The sequence below is a fragment of the Silurus meridionalis genome, chromosome 21, assembly GCF_014805685.1.
Source record: "Silurus meridionalis isolate SWU-2019-XX chromosome 21, ASM1480568v1, whole genome shotgun sequence".
Lineage (NCBI taxonomy): Eukaryota > Metazoa > Chordata > Actinopteri > Siluriformes > Siluridae > Silurus > Silurus meridionalis.
Genome location: NC_060904.1, coordinates 8,324,475 through 8,344,096, shown reverse-complemented (window position 1 = coordinate 8,344,096; position 19,622 = coordinate 8,324,475). Strand labels below are relative to the sequence as shown.

At 35.3% G+C, this 19,622-nt stretch overlaps 1 protein-coding gene across 1 annotated transcript in view; it reads right to left on the bottom strand.

Moving 5' to 3' along the window:
- Positions 1-19,622, bottom strand: part of tmem108 (transmembrane protein 108) — a 72,494-nt gene that overhangs the window by 13,897 nt on the left and 38,975 nt on the right. Inside the window, exon 3 of the mRNA XM_046834064.1 lies at positions 13,864-13,947. Coding sequence (XP_046690020.1) covers positions 13,864-13,903 — 40 coding nt within the window. The 5' untranslated portion in view covers positions 13,904-13,947. The remainder of the gene's footprint in view (positions 1-13,863; positions 13,948-19,622) is intronic.

Genomic DNA, 19,622 nt, shown 5'->3' with positions numbered 1-19,622 from the left:
GTACATTATAATCATAACTTTTACACTGTCTGTCCAAATCTCTTTGTTGAGCCGAGTTTCATGCACCATATAACATCAATTTCCAGCTAATTTACTCTAATCACCACCAAATGTGGCACATATCATCTTCAAAATACATTTAACAAATGTTTTAAAAGATATCTCAGCAACAATTTTACACACTGACACAAAGCCTGGTAAGCATCTTCAGGACTATAACCCAAGGCAAAGTTCTTGTGTATGGCACTGGTCAAAATTAATTTGCCAAAAATGCTTACATGTTACTGTCTTTAATGCTATTTCTCCTCATCATCTTGACACCCTGCTTGTTTAGCTACACGTTTCCTACTGCTATCAGAGAATTCCAACACTGTCTGTGGTCACAACATACGCACCATAAGTAAAACCTCAATTCCTTCGCCTAAAATTATGGTTCTGCTTTCCTGTGATAAGGCAACAGCTGTAGCACATCTGTGAATGTGTGGCTCACCAACTCTGGGTGCTTGGCCCCAAAAAATGCTGCTTGCGGCTTTAATTATATACTAAAATAAAACATTTAAATATTAGTGTTATCATATTAACATACCAAACTTACTGACATTAAACATTACAAATAGAATATGCAGTAAAATTTTCAGCAACTTGCATGTCATATGTTTTTTACATTTTGCTATCAAAGGCCAAACGTACCTCATACGGCCTAAATTATGGCATATTAGCACACAAAATGATTAATCCAGTGGTTGACTTTACATAAGAACTTTTTCATTAGAATTATTTATTTATTAGGGACAAATACACTGAGCAGGCATAACTTTATGGCCACCGTTCAGGCACACCATTATGACCACCTGCCTAATACTGTGTTGGTCTTCCTTTTGCTGCCAGAACAGTCCTGATCTGTAAAGCATTAACAGCATTAACAGTTTCTCAGCAATTTGAGCTACAGGAGCTCATCTGTTGGATCAGACCACACAAGCCAGCCTTCGCTCCCCTCGTGCATCAATGAGCCTTGGCCACCCATGATCCTTTCACAGGTTCACCACTGTTTCTTCCTTGAGACACTTTTGAAAGATATTGACCACTGCAGACTGTGAACCCCCCACAAGAGCAGTTTTGGAGATGCTCTGACCCAGTCGTCAAGCCGTCACAATTTAGCCCTTGTCAAACTGAAATCCTTACACTTGCACATTGAGGACGAAATGTTCACTTGCTGTCTAATATATCCCACCACTAACATGTGCCATGATGAAGTAATAATCAGTGTTCATTGTGTTCAAGTCTTCGGTCATTAATCATTATGTAATGTCATTATGTTATCCCTGGTGGATGTATGGCAACTGTTTCTACAGTAAACATTTCAAAGGAATTTAATACCAAATCCAAAAATGCAATAAATATTTTGCCACATTCTGTAATAAGTACAGTATATAAATACTGAAGCCATGCTGATTTAAATACTGAATTTCAAGATTTGGGAATCACCAAGCTTTATTAACAATAAATGTTCTACTGGCTGGTGTTTGGGTATGAGTAACAAGAAATCTACTGTTAGATCTAGAGGACAGAAAAGGCTGTAAAATACAAGGGTGTAAAATACACAAGTTTTTCACTTTGTCACATAAGTATTTTTTTTTTTTGTATATCTATATGTGTATATTTGTAAATATTTTTGAATACTTGTTCTGTTAAATAATTACATTTCAAGGACAAAAAACAAGATATTTTTACTTACACTTTTTAACGTACACTTTTATTTAGTCACTTTAAATCCTCATTAGAAATTTCAAAGACCTTTTTTTTCTCAACCCGGCTAAAGACTGTATGCTGTATGTCAATTAAACAGGCTTAGTTTATTTAGTTGATATTAGATTATGCATCCTATTTTGAAAACTGTATCTGAGATGGTAGCTGTATCTTTAGCCAGTAAGCTAAAGTGGAAGTCATCTGAAACATCATAAATGACTGCTAATACACCGAAGTGCATACAGTTACAGTACAAATTCAAATGATCAAAATATGATCTGAATATGATCCTGATATGAATATTAAGGAATTGTCTTCATTTATTCTTAGGAGTGGAAATAACATATAAATGTAATAAAAAGATATACATATCAAGGAATTTTGCGTCCAAATAAGTTAAAATGATGACAGTAATAAATATCATGGAATAGAAGTTTTAACAACACTTGTGATTTAAAGGTTTTATAAAACAAAATCGAACAAATAAAGCAACTGTTTAAAAGGGGCCATAGTATCGCACAATTCTTAATTTAAAGTTTATTTAAATGTAAATACATTGCAGTTATGAACTACACTATATGGGCAAAAGTACTGAAACATTTTCAGCCATGTGTGTTTTTTTTTTGTGGATACAGTATTTAGATGTGTGTTGGTGTGTAATAACACAGTGTAATATGTTATGTGCTATTCACCTGAGGTTGCATTTATCTAATTCAATCCATACATTTATCTATTTAAAGCAAACAGATCAAAACACCTAGTCTTTCATTGTTTTTGAGACACGTGCATTTTCCTTTTGTTTATATGTAACAAACTGGGAACCAACAGTTTGAATTTTGACCAAACAAATATACAAATGCACAGATGTTCAACTTTATTTTTATATATATATTCTTATATATGTATAAAATAAATAAAATGTGCAAAAAAAAAAAAAGTTTTGGGTTTATATGTATAAGTTAAAAACAGTGCAAAATAAGAGAATAAATAAGTAAATAAATAAGAATATATCAGTGTATAAAATGAGAGGGAAACAACTCTCATTCTACTAAACCCATTTCAACTAGTTCACTATTTGCTTATAAAAGCACAAGCTGAAAGCCCAAAATGTTTTTTTTTTTAATTGAAAGAAGCCATAATTGATGAAATACCACTAAACATTTTTTTGGCTATACATAAAAAGGTCTATGACAGCTTAACTAATTAAAACCCAGTCCAGTTAATTTGATTAAGTTCATTTTCAAAATTAAAAAATTGCTAGGCAAAACACTGACAGGATTCACTGGTCACATAGAAGATACTTTTGTGTGAAACACGCTTTTATGTTGATAACGTATCATTTCAGCTGTCTATGTCCCACCTTATATTAGTAAATAAGAGCCAGTCTTGCTGGCTACATTACAGTTCTGACCTGAATCAGTGCACTAACTCCCTCTAGCTCTTACTCCATATACTTGGAAATCCGAAACCACATCAATAAAACATCAGCTCTATGAATAAAATATAAAACGTTCCTCAATACACAACAAAGTGGTGCATATATATATCAGGACACACAACGTCAGCTAAATTCCCTGTGTATGGAATGCCACTGATTCAACAAGTGTTTAAACAATCTGTCCACATGGGATACTGAGGTCCAGCCAGGAGTCTGTAGAAAGCTGTGAAATATCCTATGTCTGTATGTCGTAACTAATGCTTAACGTATTAATATTTATTGTCGCATCCCATGTGGAAAATCATGTTTCATTAACAAAAATGCATCTAGTTAAAGGGAGTAAAATCACTTTCAACCCCATGGGTCTCAAAAAACATCTGGGACCAGGTGACAGTATAATGTTATTCAGCATTATTCATAACTCTAATGTTGTTCATCATTTAGAATTTGCCATGCAACCTAATCCAATTTGTTCTACCAAAGTGACACCAGAACCCAAAATTCTGTACAAGAGACAGAATTAGCAGAAACAAGGTGTCAGTGTATGGATGTAAGATTGCATGTTTCTGTGTGTGTGAATGTGTGTTTCAGAGCAAGAAAGAAAGAGAGAGAGAGAGAGAGAGAGAGAGAGAGAGAGAGAGAGAGAGAGAGAGAGAGAAATAGAGAGTTTTTGAAGCATAAAACCTCTCTCTCTCATCCATCAATGGCTGACTCATTTTCCAGTGCCAACACTGCCATTTGGAGCTACACTATCTCACACACCTCTGACTCATGTTCCCTGTACTATGGGGGAGGTAGAAAAAATGAGTGCTTACTCAGTCCCTGAACACTACAAGTGCGTTTACTGATTAGTCATGTCTGACCCTTACATCAGACTGTGAAGGTTGCGAGGAAAGATATTTCTCGGGGCTTTAGGCATCTCCATGGCAACAGTACTACTGTTAAGTGAAATAATAAGTAAATGTAAAATAAAAAAATAAAAAATGCATGCACCATTCCCAATCCATATTACCAATGCAGTTTAGCATTTCTTCTCTTTCAAAGATTGTTTATGTTCTTACAACAACTGTTGTTTTCCTTGTATTACCTGTTGGATATGTAGTTATTTTTATGGAGTTTTATGTGGAAACAATGAAATGTATTAATAAAAATATTATTATTAATTATAAAATAAAGTAAAATGTTAATACAGTACAGTACTGTATACATAAAATAGCAGTTTTGGGGTGGTTTTTCTTTTATCGCGGGTGGTTTTGGAACGTAACCACCACGATAAATGGCAATTATTGTAGTTTGTTTCAGCAAATTCAAAACCATTGTGTTGATTTTTGCATTGGCTTTATCTATTTTTTCTCAGTGTCACAATGCCTGCCATTTTCCCAAAGATAGCTCACTGATCTTCATATGGGTTTATCCTTTCCAACAACAAATGCAGTCTTCACAGGTGAAACCAAGACCCAAACCAATAAGAGACTTTCAGAGCTCTTAATTGTTTATACAATTCATCTAACAGGTCACACCCGGGCAACAAGAAACACAGTAGAATTTTTGTATTAACTTGAAAAAAGGTGGGGACAACAAAAGTGCTAAAATTATAGCTTATATACCACATCCAGATGTAATTATTGGGAAATGAAAGCTGAAATTTCGATCTACTGCATTAACATATATCATCTTATGATATAAAAAATCAAATGTGTTTAATGTACAGCAAAAAAAGAATTTTTTTTATTAGCTTTACTGTTCTAATATTTTCTGAGGGGACTGTATATGAAGGTGTACTGGGAAAATTAGAAAACTATGTAGTAAAAAAAGATCAGAGTGTGATTACAGCTGTGGCCAGGGGTAATAAACAAGCTTTTACGTTAAAATTAGGGCTGTCAACTAATTGAAATATTTAATCGCAATTAATGGCACGATTGTCAAAGTAATTATGGTATTTTACATTACAGAAATCATCAGGACACCGTACTTAACTTTTGCTATGTTTCCACATGGACATTTATAATTGCCGGATGTGTGCATCATGCAGATATTGGTCTTGATTTGAGACTTCGTGCATCAGTAAAACAAATGTTAACTGATTAAAAATTATTTTTCGGTGGAGTTTATTATTAATATTTTATATCTGAGTAAAGAAAGAATGTCGTGAGTAAATGTGTGTTGCGTTGAAGGTTTTAATTTCACCTCTTTTATATTTATATTTAAAATAAAAATGGTCACAGAAATTCATGCTGCATTAATCGCGTATTAATAAAATTAGTACTGTTAAAATTAATTTGCGTAATGCGTTATTAATGCAAAAATTTTGACAGCCATAATTAAAATCCATTATAAGTGAAAAAGGGTATAATAAAACACATACTGAGGATCAATTATATTTTAAAAACTTGGCAAATAGCATGTTCCAATGTGTTAGTTTCATGCAGAGATTAAATTACAACCTGATTTATGTTTCCAATTGGACCAACCCATATTCATAGCACAGGGAGAACATTTTTATTAGAAGAGAAACCCATGCAGTATAGAATATGTAATATATAAGCAGCCTGTGACATTTATAAAGTCTTGCAATAATATGCTTTCAATAACTCATGTGAATAGGAACATTCAGTACATTCTGGTTACCACTTAGTATTCAATGTTTGGCTCATTTTTACAATTAAAACAAAAAACATTCACCACAGGATCTCTGTGTTCTTAATTTTCTTGTCAATACATTCAGAATTGCTCAGTTTAATCAGTTTTATACTGCATGTGATAGTGCCAGCTTAACAATGAGAGGCTGAAGGAGTCTGATGTTGAACTACAAAAGGATAAAGGTTTTAGTGTTTTGCATTTTTTTATTGATGAGGAACAATAATTAATTGATTACTTTTATTAATTTTTGGTTGTTTTTGGCATCTGTAATATTGAAATCACTTGTGTCTATTTACCCTCTAAACTATTTTAGCTAGTGCAGTAACTTAGGCTAATGGCTAACAGTTGGGTTTTTGGTGTTCTTTTAGTACTTTTGTTGTCAATATTTTCAATATTTTTGTTTTAAACCTGTTTGTTAAAACCATTTTACCATCTGACTACTGCCTTTAGCCAAACTTAGTAAATTTAGCCATATAATAAGCTATAAAATGAGCATAATTTACTTAAATTCTTTATCAGATTAGATTGCTTTTATGCCTTCTATGGATGCTCACTCCAGCACACATTTTACTAAGATAGGGCCAGCAGTTTTCAGCCTCAAGTTAGAAACTGTAGACAAATTGAAGTGTGTCATGAAAAGGTCAGGGCAGATAAGAAAATGGTGTGATTCTTAGTGTACATGATCAGACAGAAATAGCTGTATCTTAAAGTGATTTATAGTGTAACATTTATTGTAAGTACACTAAAGGTAAATTAAATAATATATGAGTACAATGGAAGTTTTTTTTTATTGTGGAACTTTGTTTTGAAGAAGTTCAGGTTCCAGGAGGAATGTATGTGATTTTACACCTGTAATGCACTCAGCAAAGTTTCATTACTGGTAATTGCATGTTTTTCCCCCTATTGCTCTTGTGTGCTGAGTGGGCTGCTGTGGCATGCTGACACCTGTATATGTGTTTGTTTCCATGCATGATTTAATCCTAAAATACTGTATATTGCAAAAAAATTTGTTGTAAGAAACTGATTTTGGGTTGGGTTGAAATATGACAAGTGGGCTTAACATATAACTGGGTGACTGGGTTGAGTCGAATCGGGTCTGGTTGTGTTAAACAATCACATGTATTGTATTAAGTTCAGACTTCAATTGAAATCCTGTGTAGATCAGAGTAACTCATGATTTGCCAAGTTATCAATCTTTGGTCAAAGACCCAAAATCTTTTACTCATTTCTGATCATTCAAATTCAACAAATTCTTCTGCAAAAAAAAAATAACTTGTCTGATGAAGGTTTTATTTGACTTCCCCCATTTTAAACACACACCAACCTGGAAAAGATGTCAAATCTTAGTATTTAAAGTTAATAATTTAGGGATAGAAACTTAATCATTGCCTACATCTTTCCCTAGTGTTTTACTTGTATTATAATTATAACCCGTATGGTTTTGGCACTGAAAATGGCCTACTGTTTCTATGTTTAACTGCCAGGGAGCCTGGATCCTGAAATAGCTTGACTTATTTAATTCATTTTGCACTAGGCCTTGGCTGCCAACACTGCCTGAGATCTCTGACCCAATCAATCAACCCAGGAAGTCCACTTATCGCTTGGTGAAGTATAGATTTCTAGGTGCTCCCTCAAGGTGCCTAAAGATCAATTCCAGAAACACCAAATGTAAGCATTGGCTTCCTCAAGGAAAAATATATACAGCAAAATGGCACGGGGGAAAAAATTACAAATGTGACTAAGCTGTGCAACAAGATGCCCACAAATAAACACGACCGTATTTTAGGAAACATTTCCAAAATAGGGCAAAACACCATTAATCAGTATTTAGAGCTCACATGCCTTCACTGTATGACTGCGCACATCCAGAATGTGTTGATACTTTAAGAATATTTCTGAACTTCAGGGGTATAATACAATGACAATGACTGTATCTGACAGTTCCTCAGTCTCAGCTGCATCACTTTTATTTGTCTCAACCAGAGTTTTGCTCAGAAGAGTTATTAATAAACCCAGTCAGAGGTAGCTTCCTTCAGTGGATTGTATATTGTACTCCATGTCACACTGACTATGTTTAAAAGAAGAAGGACTGTGCAAATTGTCCTTAGAGTCTAACAATGCTAGTGATAAATCCTGGTTATTGGTCCTCATCTAAAAAGAAAAGCAACTCTAATAGTTGTATTTATGTTTTTACTGAAAAACAATCCCTTGAATATTTCTGGTGTTAACATGCTAAAACAAAAGACAGCCGGCAAAAATCCCACAGGAGAATATCCCGGGTTGTAAACGTAAAATATTTACAATGAATCACAGCAATAGTCCTTTCTACTGGTTCCTATTTGGGGAGGGCCAGGCAGCAAAGCCCGACACAGTGGCTGATTCAAAGGATTGTGGGACAGATGCAGCACTTCCTGTGTTGAGGGAGGGTCAGGGTGGGACAGATGTGAGCTTAAAGATAAGGTGGGAAGCAGTATGCCCATCTGATAATGCCTTCCTGTTCGTGTTTGTTGAGCTCTGATCATTTCTGCGTTGCCTTTTTATGTCTATGGTTACCGTAATGAAAAAACACACAGTTCGGGCTTGTTTACTGAGACGCATAATTAACATCACAGAAATGTTGAGATGTTTGTTTTTTCTGTTAGATTGGTATGCACAAGAGGACGTGTATACCATTCTATTGGGACAGCTTTACTGTAACAGCTAAGAAAACAATATTAACTAACTACAGCTAACATAACACCAGGATTTTCACTTTAATACCAGGACCAGGTATCATGATTGACACCTGACACTTGACAATGACACTTTTGACTGAAACTAATTTTAAAAAAGAAAATAAATGTATACACTGAACAAAATTATAAATGCAACTTTCCTTTTTTTATTTTTCATGAGCTGAACTTCACAAAAGGCCTATTTTTCTCAAATATTGTTCACAGATCTGTCTGAATCTGTTTTAGTGAGTACTTTTCCTTTGCCAAGATAATCCTCCACCTCACAGGTGTGGCATATTAGAATGCTGATTAGACAGCATGATTATTGCACAGGTGTGCTTCAGGCTGGCCACAATAAAAGGCCACTCTAATATGTGCAGTTTTATCAAACAGCACAATGCCACAGATGTCGCAAGTTTTAAGGGGGCGTGTAATTAGCATGCTGACTACAGGAATGTCCATCAGAGCTGTTGCCCGTGAATGTTGTTAATTAATTGTTGTTAATGTTGTTAATTGTTCAATGTTCATTTCTCTACCATAAACCATCTCCAAAGGCGTTTCAGAGAATTTGGCAGTACATCCAATCGACCTCACAACCACAGACCACGTGTAACCACACCAGCCCAGAACCTCCACATCCAGCATCTTCACCTCAAAGATTGACTGAAACCAGCCACCCAGACAGCTGCTGCAACAATCGGTTTGCATAAACAAAGAATTTCTGCTCAAACTGTCAGAAAGCGTCTCAGGGAAGCTCATCTGCATGCTCGTCGTCCTCATCGACGTATACGATAGTGTGTTCCAGATCCTGCCAATATCCAGCAACTTCGCACAGCCATTGAAGCGAAGTGAACCACCATTCCACAGGCCACAATCACCAACCTAATCAACTCTATGCTAAGTAGATGTGTTGCACTGTGTGAGGCAAATGGTGGTCACACCAGATACTGACTGGTTTTCAGAACCCCTCCCGTACCCCCTAAACCCCCCAATACAGTAAAACTGCACATTTTATCGTGGCCAGCCTAAGTCACACCTGTGCAATAATCATGCTGTCTAATCAGCATCTTGATATGCCACACCTGTGAGGTGGATTAATTATTTCAGCAAAGGAGAAGTGCTCACTAACACAGATTTAGACAGATTTGTAAACAATATTTGAGAGAAATTTGCCTTCTGTGTACATAGAAAAATTCTTAGATCTTTGAGTTCAGCTCATATAAAATGGGGCAAAAACAAAAGTGTTGCGTTTATGGTATTGGTCCAAAGTTACAAAGAAAATTTTAGCATTTCCTGCTGCAAAAAAGGTACTGAATGTTGTAAAACTTTAATCATGTACTACCATTAGAGATTTCAAATAAATGTTAAACAGTACTACAGATGATTGAGTCTTTACTTTAAACATGCAAGTCATTATAAAAATACAATATTTAGGGACGTGAAACAATATACTGACTAATATAACAGTGTTAGAGTGTTACAGTGATGGTGCAGTTTCAGGACTGCTGACACATTTGGAGTGTTGGTGTTTCAGAGCAGAACTCCTACTATGTTTCAACTGCTTCTCAATGTCTGCACTTCAGGGAAACACTGCAGAGACCAGAGATGGTGAGACCTAATTTACTTTCATTTTAATCACCAATTAAAAATATGACTGATGCTTTATTACAGGGGTCTCCAAACTTTTTCACACCTGCTGGTGGGGTGTGTATATATATATATATATATATATATATATATATACACATACAGTATATCAGGTAAGAAACAAAATATTTGCCTCTCAATGCTGAGCGCTCCATTACAAGACGTCGAAGCAATTTTGAGGGCTTCATCGACTAATTAGCAAATGAGTCCAAATATCTACACATATTACACACATGGGTTTGAAGTATGCAAATTATCCAAAACAATAATATAAACACATCTTCATATTTTTGGTTAAAGGCATTTTTCCCCCTCGTTATTAGCTCTGCTATCATGTAGTCGTTTCTTACCACCTCCACTAAAGTTACCACCTCCACTAAAGATACTTTGGAGGGATGTTTATTTAACATTCATGCTAATGATTAGCTGAACCTCTTACAAGTATGCATATAAAGTTCTCTGAAATCACGCTGTATGTAAATTTAGATAGTGGCTCTTAAAGAGCAAAACACACAATAAATAATACAATGTTAAGTCTATAAACATTTCACCAAACCGTTCTCACAACCCAGTAGGAATTCTTTTACAGCATGGTACTGGGTCTTATTTAGCAGCACAGACAAAAGCCTGAGAAAAACGAAAAATGGTATCATTAGTGTCATCCATTTTCTCCAGACAACACACACATTTTAAGCACACGTCTATATAACTAAAGAGTTTACTAAAATATTGTAAGATTTAAGCAAAAACAATTAATATAATATTGAAAAATATATAAATCTTGAGAGAATTTACTTATTTAGAAAACAGTTGCAGTGCAGTTTTTTTTTACACCTAAAGTCTAAAGTTAAAAAGCAGTTTTGAATTAACATTTGTTTTGTTGTGAAGCTGTGTGTAGGGGAGTAAGTTTTGTGTTTGTGGTGTTCATGTAGTGACCTATATTTTAAATAATATCTGTAAGTAAACATGCAGCATAAATACGTACGATTAAAGGATTTTTAAAATTCAGAATTGCAGCATTATGTATTAAGTACTGATGACTGCTGGTTATCCCATTTTGTTACAATTTCTTACAGGAGCTAACAACATTAGGGTGGCTAATCTGCCTCAATAAAGAGACAAGAATACATACATTTTCAATGTATGCAACTGCAGTAAGATTGGAGAATAAAAAAAACCCACAACAAATGCCATTTGAATTTGACAGAAAATTATTTGCCTCAATGCTTCGTTTAGTCCAGCGGTCCCCAAGCTTTTTTGCGCCATGGACCGGTTTAATGTCAGACAATATTATCACAGACGGGCCTTTAAGGTGTGGCGGATAAATACAACAAAATAAAATGACATGACCTGCATAAAAACTGGTATTTTCTAAACATAATAATAATCACGAATCCACTGTGTTGTTTTTTTGTTAATTTTGCTAGCTTGGCGTTTCAATTTAGCAGTAATGTATTATGCGTTAGTGGCCGGAGCAGCCTCTTTAAGAAGGTAGTGGATGAAGTGAAGACATGACTGAGGCATCTTCACATGTTTTAAGAGTAAGTCATAGACAGATGGCAAAGAGAATCCGCTTATTTTCCAAAATAAAACATCATTCAGAATCAGATAATAAATAAAACAGAAATAATGTAAGTTAGGTATTCTTTCTGTGCGGCCCAGTACCAATTGACCCAGGGGTTGGGGACCACTGGTTTGGTCCATTTAACTAAACCTGGAGCACTGTGTTTCCCCACAGACCATTATTACAGACACACCACCTGATAAACTCTCGTTTATCGTTTTGGGGTCTCATTTACAACCTTTGAGTGGAAAGTGGCGTACGCACATTTCCAGCCCCATTTTGTGCGTATGCCACTTTCCACTCAAAGGTTGTGTGTACTATCGGTGTCACCAATTCCCCTTCTCACCTTCTGTGTTTCCACGTTGTGTGTACGCAGGCTCAGAATTTACTTACAGATGTGCAATTTCTCCTGTCAAGTTTTTTTTGTCATAAATCACAACCTTTGTGTTGAAAGTGGTGTACGCACGTTTCCCTGGACAAGTAACACAGAAGATGCTGCAGAATGAAAAATGGAGGAACGAAGAGAAAACTGCGAGGGGCGAGGAGAAGATTCAGGCCAAAGAACACAATAGAAAGTTTCCAAAGTTTGGAAAAATTTCAAACAAAATCATAAAGAAAACACCATTCTATGCGTTTACCTTTTTTTAAAAGTAATTTGAAATGTATTTTGATATTTTTATTTATGGTTTATATATTTATTTATATATTTGTATTTGCATTTTGATGTTATTTGGCAATTAAATGCATTAAATGGGTTTAGTTTTTAAAGATATTCTTGTTTGCTATTTCAGCAATAAAACTTTTATTTTTTCTAAAAAAGGAAACAAATTACTTGTTCATTTTAAGAGTCTTATTTTCTCTTGTACATGTAGCATTGCTCTTTAACTAAGAAAAAAAATACTTAATTAATCGATGGACTAATCGGAAAATTACTAGATTACTAAATTCTAGCAAAACTGCTTTATCGGCCTACATTTTCTATTCCCTGAGTTATTTTTCAACTTTCTTCTGTGTCAAGAATCTATTTTAAAGGAGTGGTTCAAACACAGATGACAAACTTATGACCACAAAGATGACTTTGACTTATCGACCAAAAAACCTGTGAAAGACAGAAGTTTAACTATTATGTTCATTCGATTTTCTGAAAATCTTAATATAGACCATTTCCATGACAAAATTCATAACAAGAGTCATAAATGCAGGTAGTTCAAACATAAATGAACATATAAAATGCATAAAACAAATAAATGCAACCTGCTTCATGTTAATAATTAGCAAATCTGTTCAAGGCATTCCAAACACTTTCTGAAAACAATTTCTTTCAAGAATATAGATTCATTTGATTTTATTAACATGTAGATCCCATTGTCAATCATTCAATGTCCATTTGTGTAAAATATTGGGGAATTGTGGTTATTTACTTGTAGCAATATTATAGAACAAAAATCCCCCTAAACTACAAGTGATTCCAAATAGCTTCCTTTAAAGCAGATATCAGATGGAAAATGCAATGCATACATGAATAAAAAGAATGCTTGAAATCTCTAGGTGGTGAACCACATCTCAACAATCTGCACCTGAGAAAATGTACCAGCTCTTCATCTAAATCTTTAGAGCAAGTCTCCTTCGCTAGCTCTTAGGCCCGTCCTTGCAGGTAGCTTCTCATAACAACGATAAGGCCTTTGACAGGATATGTCCTAAAAGCGAATTTACTTCAGAGAGACACATCATCGCTTGACCTCGTGTTCCTGATCCATTTTGCACTTTTCATTTTGGAGGTCTGCCAGGCTCGTGTGGTGCATGTGCAGCCAGCCATGGTTGTTAAAATACTGAAAGTAGTGCGGACTCAAGAGTGCAACAAATAAAAATGAATAGAGTAAAGGTAGAAATGACAATGAACGTCAGATGGACTGTTGAATGATAGGACGTGTCATCATCACTTCTGGTTTAATCTGGATATTTACTTTTTCATTTCTCTATCTTATTAGTCTTTTAGCTACACTTTCTGTGTGTACTGAAATTTTTTTTCAGATGCACGGATTATTTTCAACAATTGAATACATGAAATACAATTGAATATAATAAGCTCATGCAGAGCAAAGAAAAAAACATACTCAGAAGCTGGTTAGGCAGGACCTGCAGGCTTCTCTTCATGGTATCATGTGATCCGGGTCTTCCTCCACAGTGCTCATGATTCTCTGTGGACAAACAAACATACACACATGCAATCGTCAATCCCAATCAATATTCCTGCTTAAATCATGATTGGAAATTAAAGATATCAGTCAGTGTTACCACCAAATATTGCAATTTAGACACCCGATTACAGTCGTCAAACTGCAAACGCATGTGCCAGACATGCTGTATTTAAATCTTCTCTGACAGCTACAAAACCGATCTAGACATTCGAAATCACACTGATAAAGTATAATGTCAAGAATGTCAGTTATTTCTTCCTGCGTATGTGTCAATATCTCATATATAGTTTATAGCACTATACATTATTAATCTTCCAGACAACCCACCATATAATTATTAACACCATATAAAAACAGTAAGCACATACATGTTGCTTTTATTTGAAGAGAGCTTTGTGTGTGCATGCATGTGTGTAAAAACTTGATAATCTAAGTGTCACAACTGTCATGTCATTGTGTCCTTGGGCTACTTGGATTCACTATCTATACTGGACCCACTTTATAATAAATATGAAGTGGCTGGCAGATGTGAAATAGGATTTATGTCCCTCTGGGTAGAGGTGACATAACCACAAGCCTGCTTCAGCCACCCCTGAATAAATATACAGATAACTGATAAAGATTGCAAAAGGACTCTAAATAACAGTTTATATTAAATATGAGTAGGTTGAATATGAAATGTTATATATAATATTATAGTATTACTAAAACTAACAGATGTATAATCTTAAAAATAGCATGTACATATAGAGTAAATGATTATGTGAACTGGGGTATTTGTAAGCAGTTATATTTCGAGTGCTTAATGAGGGAGATCCTAAATACACTATTAATATATAATAAATTCAGTATTCAGAACAAGCAGATTTGTAGATCAATGGTTCTTGAAGTGAGGTCCAGGAGCTCTCTAGAGTGCATGAAACATAGGCAAGAGGTCTGCAATGTTTGCGACCTGGAAATAAAATTCATGGTGATCAAAGTTATTATATTTATTGTTTGGTTATAGTCTGGACACTTGAATTGAGTGGGTTTAGTTCACTCCAAAAACAAGTGGGCATATGAATAATATCAACTCAATAAATTTGGTTGTCGGAAAATTACAAAAATAAAAAAAGAGAATTGGACTATAAAGATGTGAATATTGAATGATTGGTTTTGTGGTCACTTCGTGTGCGAAACATTTAATAACCCCAGATGTAGTTTGTACCTCTGCTTTTACCTCAGTAGGCTCGATAGCTATCTAGTTAAGATGTTCATATGGGTTTTGTTGTGCCTTGTTTTTTGCAAAGAGACGTTTAGTCACATGTAAGAGAAAAGCTTTTTCTTTTTTAAAGTGCTTTTTCTTTAGAAACCTGCTAGCTAAGTTACAAGGTTTCTGTTCTGAGGTTAAACATAAGTATTACAATGATAGCACATAGCTAAACACATGCAAGCTCCTCTTTGAGTATAAATGCATCATTTCTCACTGCTTTACTATATAATTACACCACTGGCTATACTATGTCCACAGGTCTTCCAAGCAAGTAGTGGCTTTAAAGAGGAAAACCCTTCAGTCACATTCTCTCCCAGTGTAATCACCCTGAACATGGTGTATACTCCCCACTCAGCCTACAATACACACTCCTCAATTATTGTTTGGCAGAATCAATGGCAGAACTACACTTTACTCCGAGAAAGTGCAGCGTGTGTGTGTGTGTGTGTGTGTGTGTGTGTGTGTGTGTGTGTGTGTGTGTGTGTGTCACATCATTAGTATGGCTGAGGAAAGTAGAGGGTCATCTCAGATCACCTGCAAAAAAGCCCTTCAATGACTCACCAATAATGCTGCTTTTGTGATGCATGACTAAATGGTGATTTTGTGTGTGGGAAGTGAGGAGGTTTGTGAGTCATGTCCACATAATAGAATACGTTTTGGGGCACGCCCACATCCGCTACAGTGAAGTTGAGAAGATAGGAGGTGCTGAGGTAGACAGAAAATGCTTAGAAGTAAATGTATGGCTAAAGACAAAAAAATTTATATATTTGAATGGACATTTGGTTCCACCCAGATGAAGATGGGTTCCCTAATAAATCCAGTTCCTTTCAAGGTTTCTTCCACATGCCATCCCAGGGAGCTTTTCCTCACCACAGTAATAAAGAAAAACTTATACAGTACATTATTTTATTGTTCATATCTATGTAAAACTGCTTTGAGACAATATTCATTGTTAAAATCACTATACAAATAAAGATGAATTGCATAAATGTGTGTGTGTGTGTGTGTGGGTCGGTGTGTGTGTGTATATATATATATATATATATATATATATATATATATATATATATATATATATATATATATATATAAATTATTATTATTTTTTATACTTTATATATTTTGAAGTATTGGAGTCAAGTGTATGATTAACCAATTATATCAAGCAGGTGAACTTTTATCTGATGATCATCAATTTCATATGTAGGTTGAAACATGGTCATTAACTGAAAGAGAAACAGATGAATAAGAGGCTTAAACCTGTTAGAGGAACAGCCAAACTCTGCCACTAAGATGAGGTAGTGGAAGACAGTCACAGGTCCTACACCAAAGCAAGAGTGAACACAGCAATAAGACACAAGGAAGTTATACTGCATCAGCAAGGTCTTTCCCAGGCATGGATTTCAAAGCAGATTGGGGTTTCAAGATGCTGTTCAAGCTATTTTAAATAAGCACAAACATAAAGGAAATGTTGAGGACTATAGACACAGTGGTCAGCTAAGAAAACTTGCAGCAGATGAAAGCCACATCATGCTTACTTCCCTCCAACATCGGAAGATGTCCAGCAAGGTGCCATGAGCAAAGAAACCATCAGCTGAAACCAGTGGGATCCAGGTATACCTATTTACTGTCTGGAGAAGTCTGGCCAAAAGTGGTCTTCATTGTAGAATGAAGGTGTAGAAATAAGGCTATGTGGTGTACTATGCATGAAAACATAAAAACTGGGGTGCAGAAATATGGCAGCAGGTGCTCTGGACTCATGATGAGGTAGTTTGTTTGCTGAAAGGCTGGAGAGTGGTACAATAATGAAATATTGTGGAGGTTTCTTGCAAGTTTGGGGCTGCATTTTTGCAAATGGAGTTGGAGATTAGGTCAGGAATAACAGTGTCCTCAGTGCTGAGAAATAAAGGCTTTTTCCGGCATTTTCAGGGATTCGTCTGTTTGGCCCCAAATGTATTCTGGACAATGACAACAATCCCAAATATACAGCCACTGTCATTAAGAACTATATCAGCATAGAGAAAAATAAGGAGCCCTAAAATTGAAAGCCCCATTCATCATGTTCATGTTTTTGTCTGTTTGACAGGATCATACAAATCTGTATATCTTGTATTAGAGCAGCTAAAATTTGGTGCTTTGAGTAAAATTCTCTCATCCTGACCACTGGATGTTCAACATGGCAGATCATGGCAAAGAATTCTTTATGGATTTAAGAAGCCTCTTTTGAAGCTGGCTCACAATAAAACCTGCAAACAGTTTGCTGAAGACAATCTGTCCAAAAGCATGAATTACTGTAACATGTCCTGTGGTCTGATGAGACTAAGATAAACTTTCTTGGCTCAGTTGGTATCCAGCATGTATTCTGATGCCCTGCTGAGGATTACCAAGAAAATTGAGTCTTGCCTACAATCAAGCATGGTGGTGGTGGCATTATGGTCTGGGGCTGCATGAGTGCTGCTGGTACTGGGGAGCAGAGGTTCGTTGAGGGAAACATGGATTTCAGCATGTACTGTGTCATTCTGAAGCATAACATGATGCCCTCCCTTCAGAAACTGGTCCGAATGGCAGTTTTTAAAACATAATAAGGACCATATACACACTGCCAAGATGACAACTCCTGTGCTGTGCCAAATATGTCTCCCGATCTGAACTCTGTTGAGCACGTGTGAGGCATCCTCATGCGGACGGTGGAGAAGCTCTGTGTGTCTAACATCCAGCGGCTCCATTATGTCATTATGGAGGAGTGAAAGAAAATCCCAGCAACAACCTGTGCAGCTCTGGTAAATTCCATGCCCAGGAGGATTACGGCTGGATGCTGGATATCAATGGTACTCATACGAAGTGTTGACAGATATTAAGACAATAATGGTTGTGTGTTGAATAATGTTTAGAGGACAGTAAATCTGTACTGCTATACAAACCGCACATTGACTACTACATAAAATACTGGTTGCTGAAATTTGAGAGGTGTAGTCCCTTTTGTGAGATACTGTGTATATATTTATATATACTGTTTATTACTATTATTTATTACTCTGTTACTCTGTCTGACCAGAGTCAAGCACTTGACTAAATGAATTAATATGAAATGAACAATATAACATATATATAATTATAGTTATATGTTAATTATATCAATTAATACATAAACAAAGAAGCAAAAATAATCCATGTACATGTAATAAATAAACTTAAATATAAATATACTACTACTACTACTACTACTACTAATAATAATAATAATAATAATAATAATAATAATAATAATCTAGCCCACAACTGTACAAGAAATAAAGCTATTTTGTTTAGTTTGCAGATTAGCTAAATAAAATTCAACATGATGCTCATAATTACTGCTCTTTATGAAGGTAAGTCAAAGGGCAGCCCTCTTTCAGTGACACTGCTGTGTCTTGCAGTGCCTCCTGCCCTTTCAGCCGAACCTAATCACACAAAAAAGACTCAGAATAACTCACTAACCCTATTTCACCTCTGCTTCAACCATTCTTTCTGCTCTATAACATAAAAAATATTGTAGTCCCAGGTCCTTTTATGCTAGCTGACAAATCACTTTATGGAAGCTGACACATGCAGAGTCCACATTTTGTTGCCATGGCAACGTTAACAGAGCATTATACTCGCATCTCCTCATGATGGCAACTGCAAGGCAAATCTAAAAAAAAAAAGACTTACTATAAATTCCATGTCTATCTACAGTCTTTAAAAGCATTTCTTATTTGTTGATGTTCGGTTGTATAATGCATTCATTAGATGAATATTGACGGAAATTAGTATTATTGCTGCTGTGATTAATCATAAAATGTCTAGATTACTTTCTCAAAATAATGTTTTATTGCAGCAGACAGTACGTGAGGAGATCTTGAATCAGAGTGTTTCTCTTTTAGGTCAGAAAACAATTAGTTGTGTTTGCATTTTTGGTCCAAGTCTTGGTGGTCTTCAGGAACACTTTTGTTTTATGATGTAGATAAGTGTAAAATGTAAAATGTTATTTACTTTGGGTTCATTTAGTTATGTTAATATCAGCAGTAAATTAATTCAGGAACAGAATTTTGTTTCCAAAGTATTTATGTTAGATGGGAATTACGAAATGACGATGCTCCTCAAGAGCTGCTTGTTCTCTGAGAAGAGGAAATTAGATGAAAGGCCCATATACTTTAATCTTTCCACTGCTTTGCGACAGAATGCTAAAAAATACATTATTGTTCTTCCTAAATATGTTCTATATTCAGGAGTCAGTTGTGTAATGTTCATAGTTTCTGAAGAATCTTTGCCACTAGTAGTAAATGCAGTATACAACCTGTAGACACTTATTTCATACAACACAATTCCAAAAATTCCATTTTGAATTGAAGAATTTTATGTAAGGAATTACGTAGTGATTTAACATTGAAATACGACTGCACTT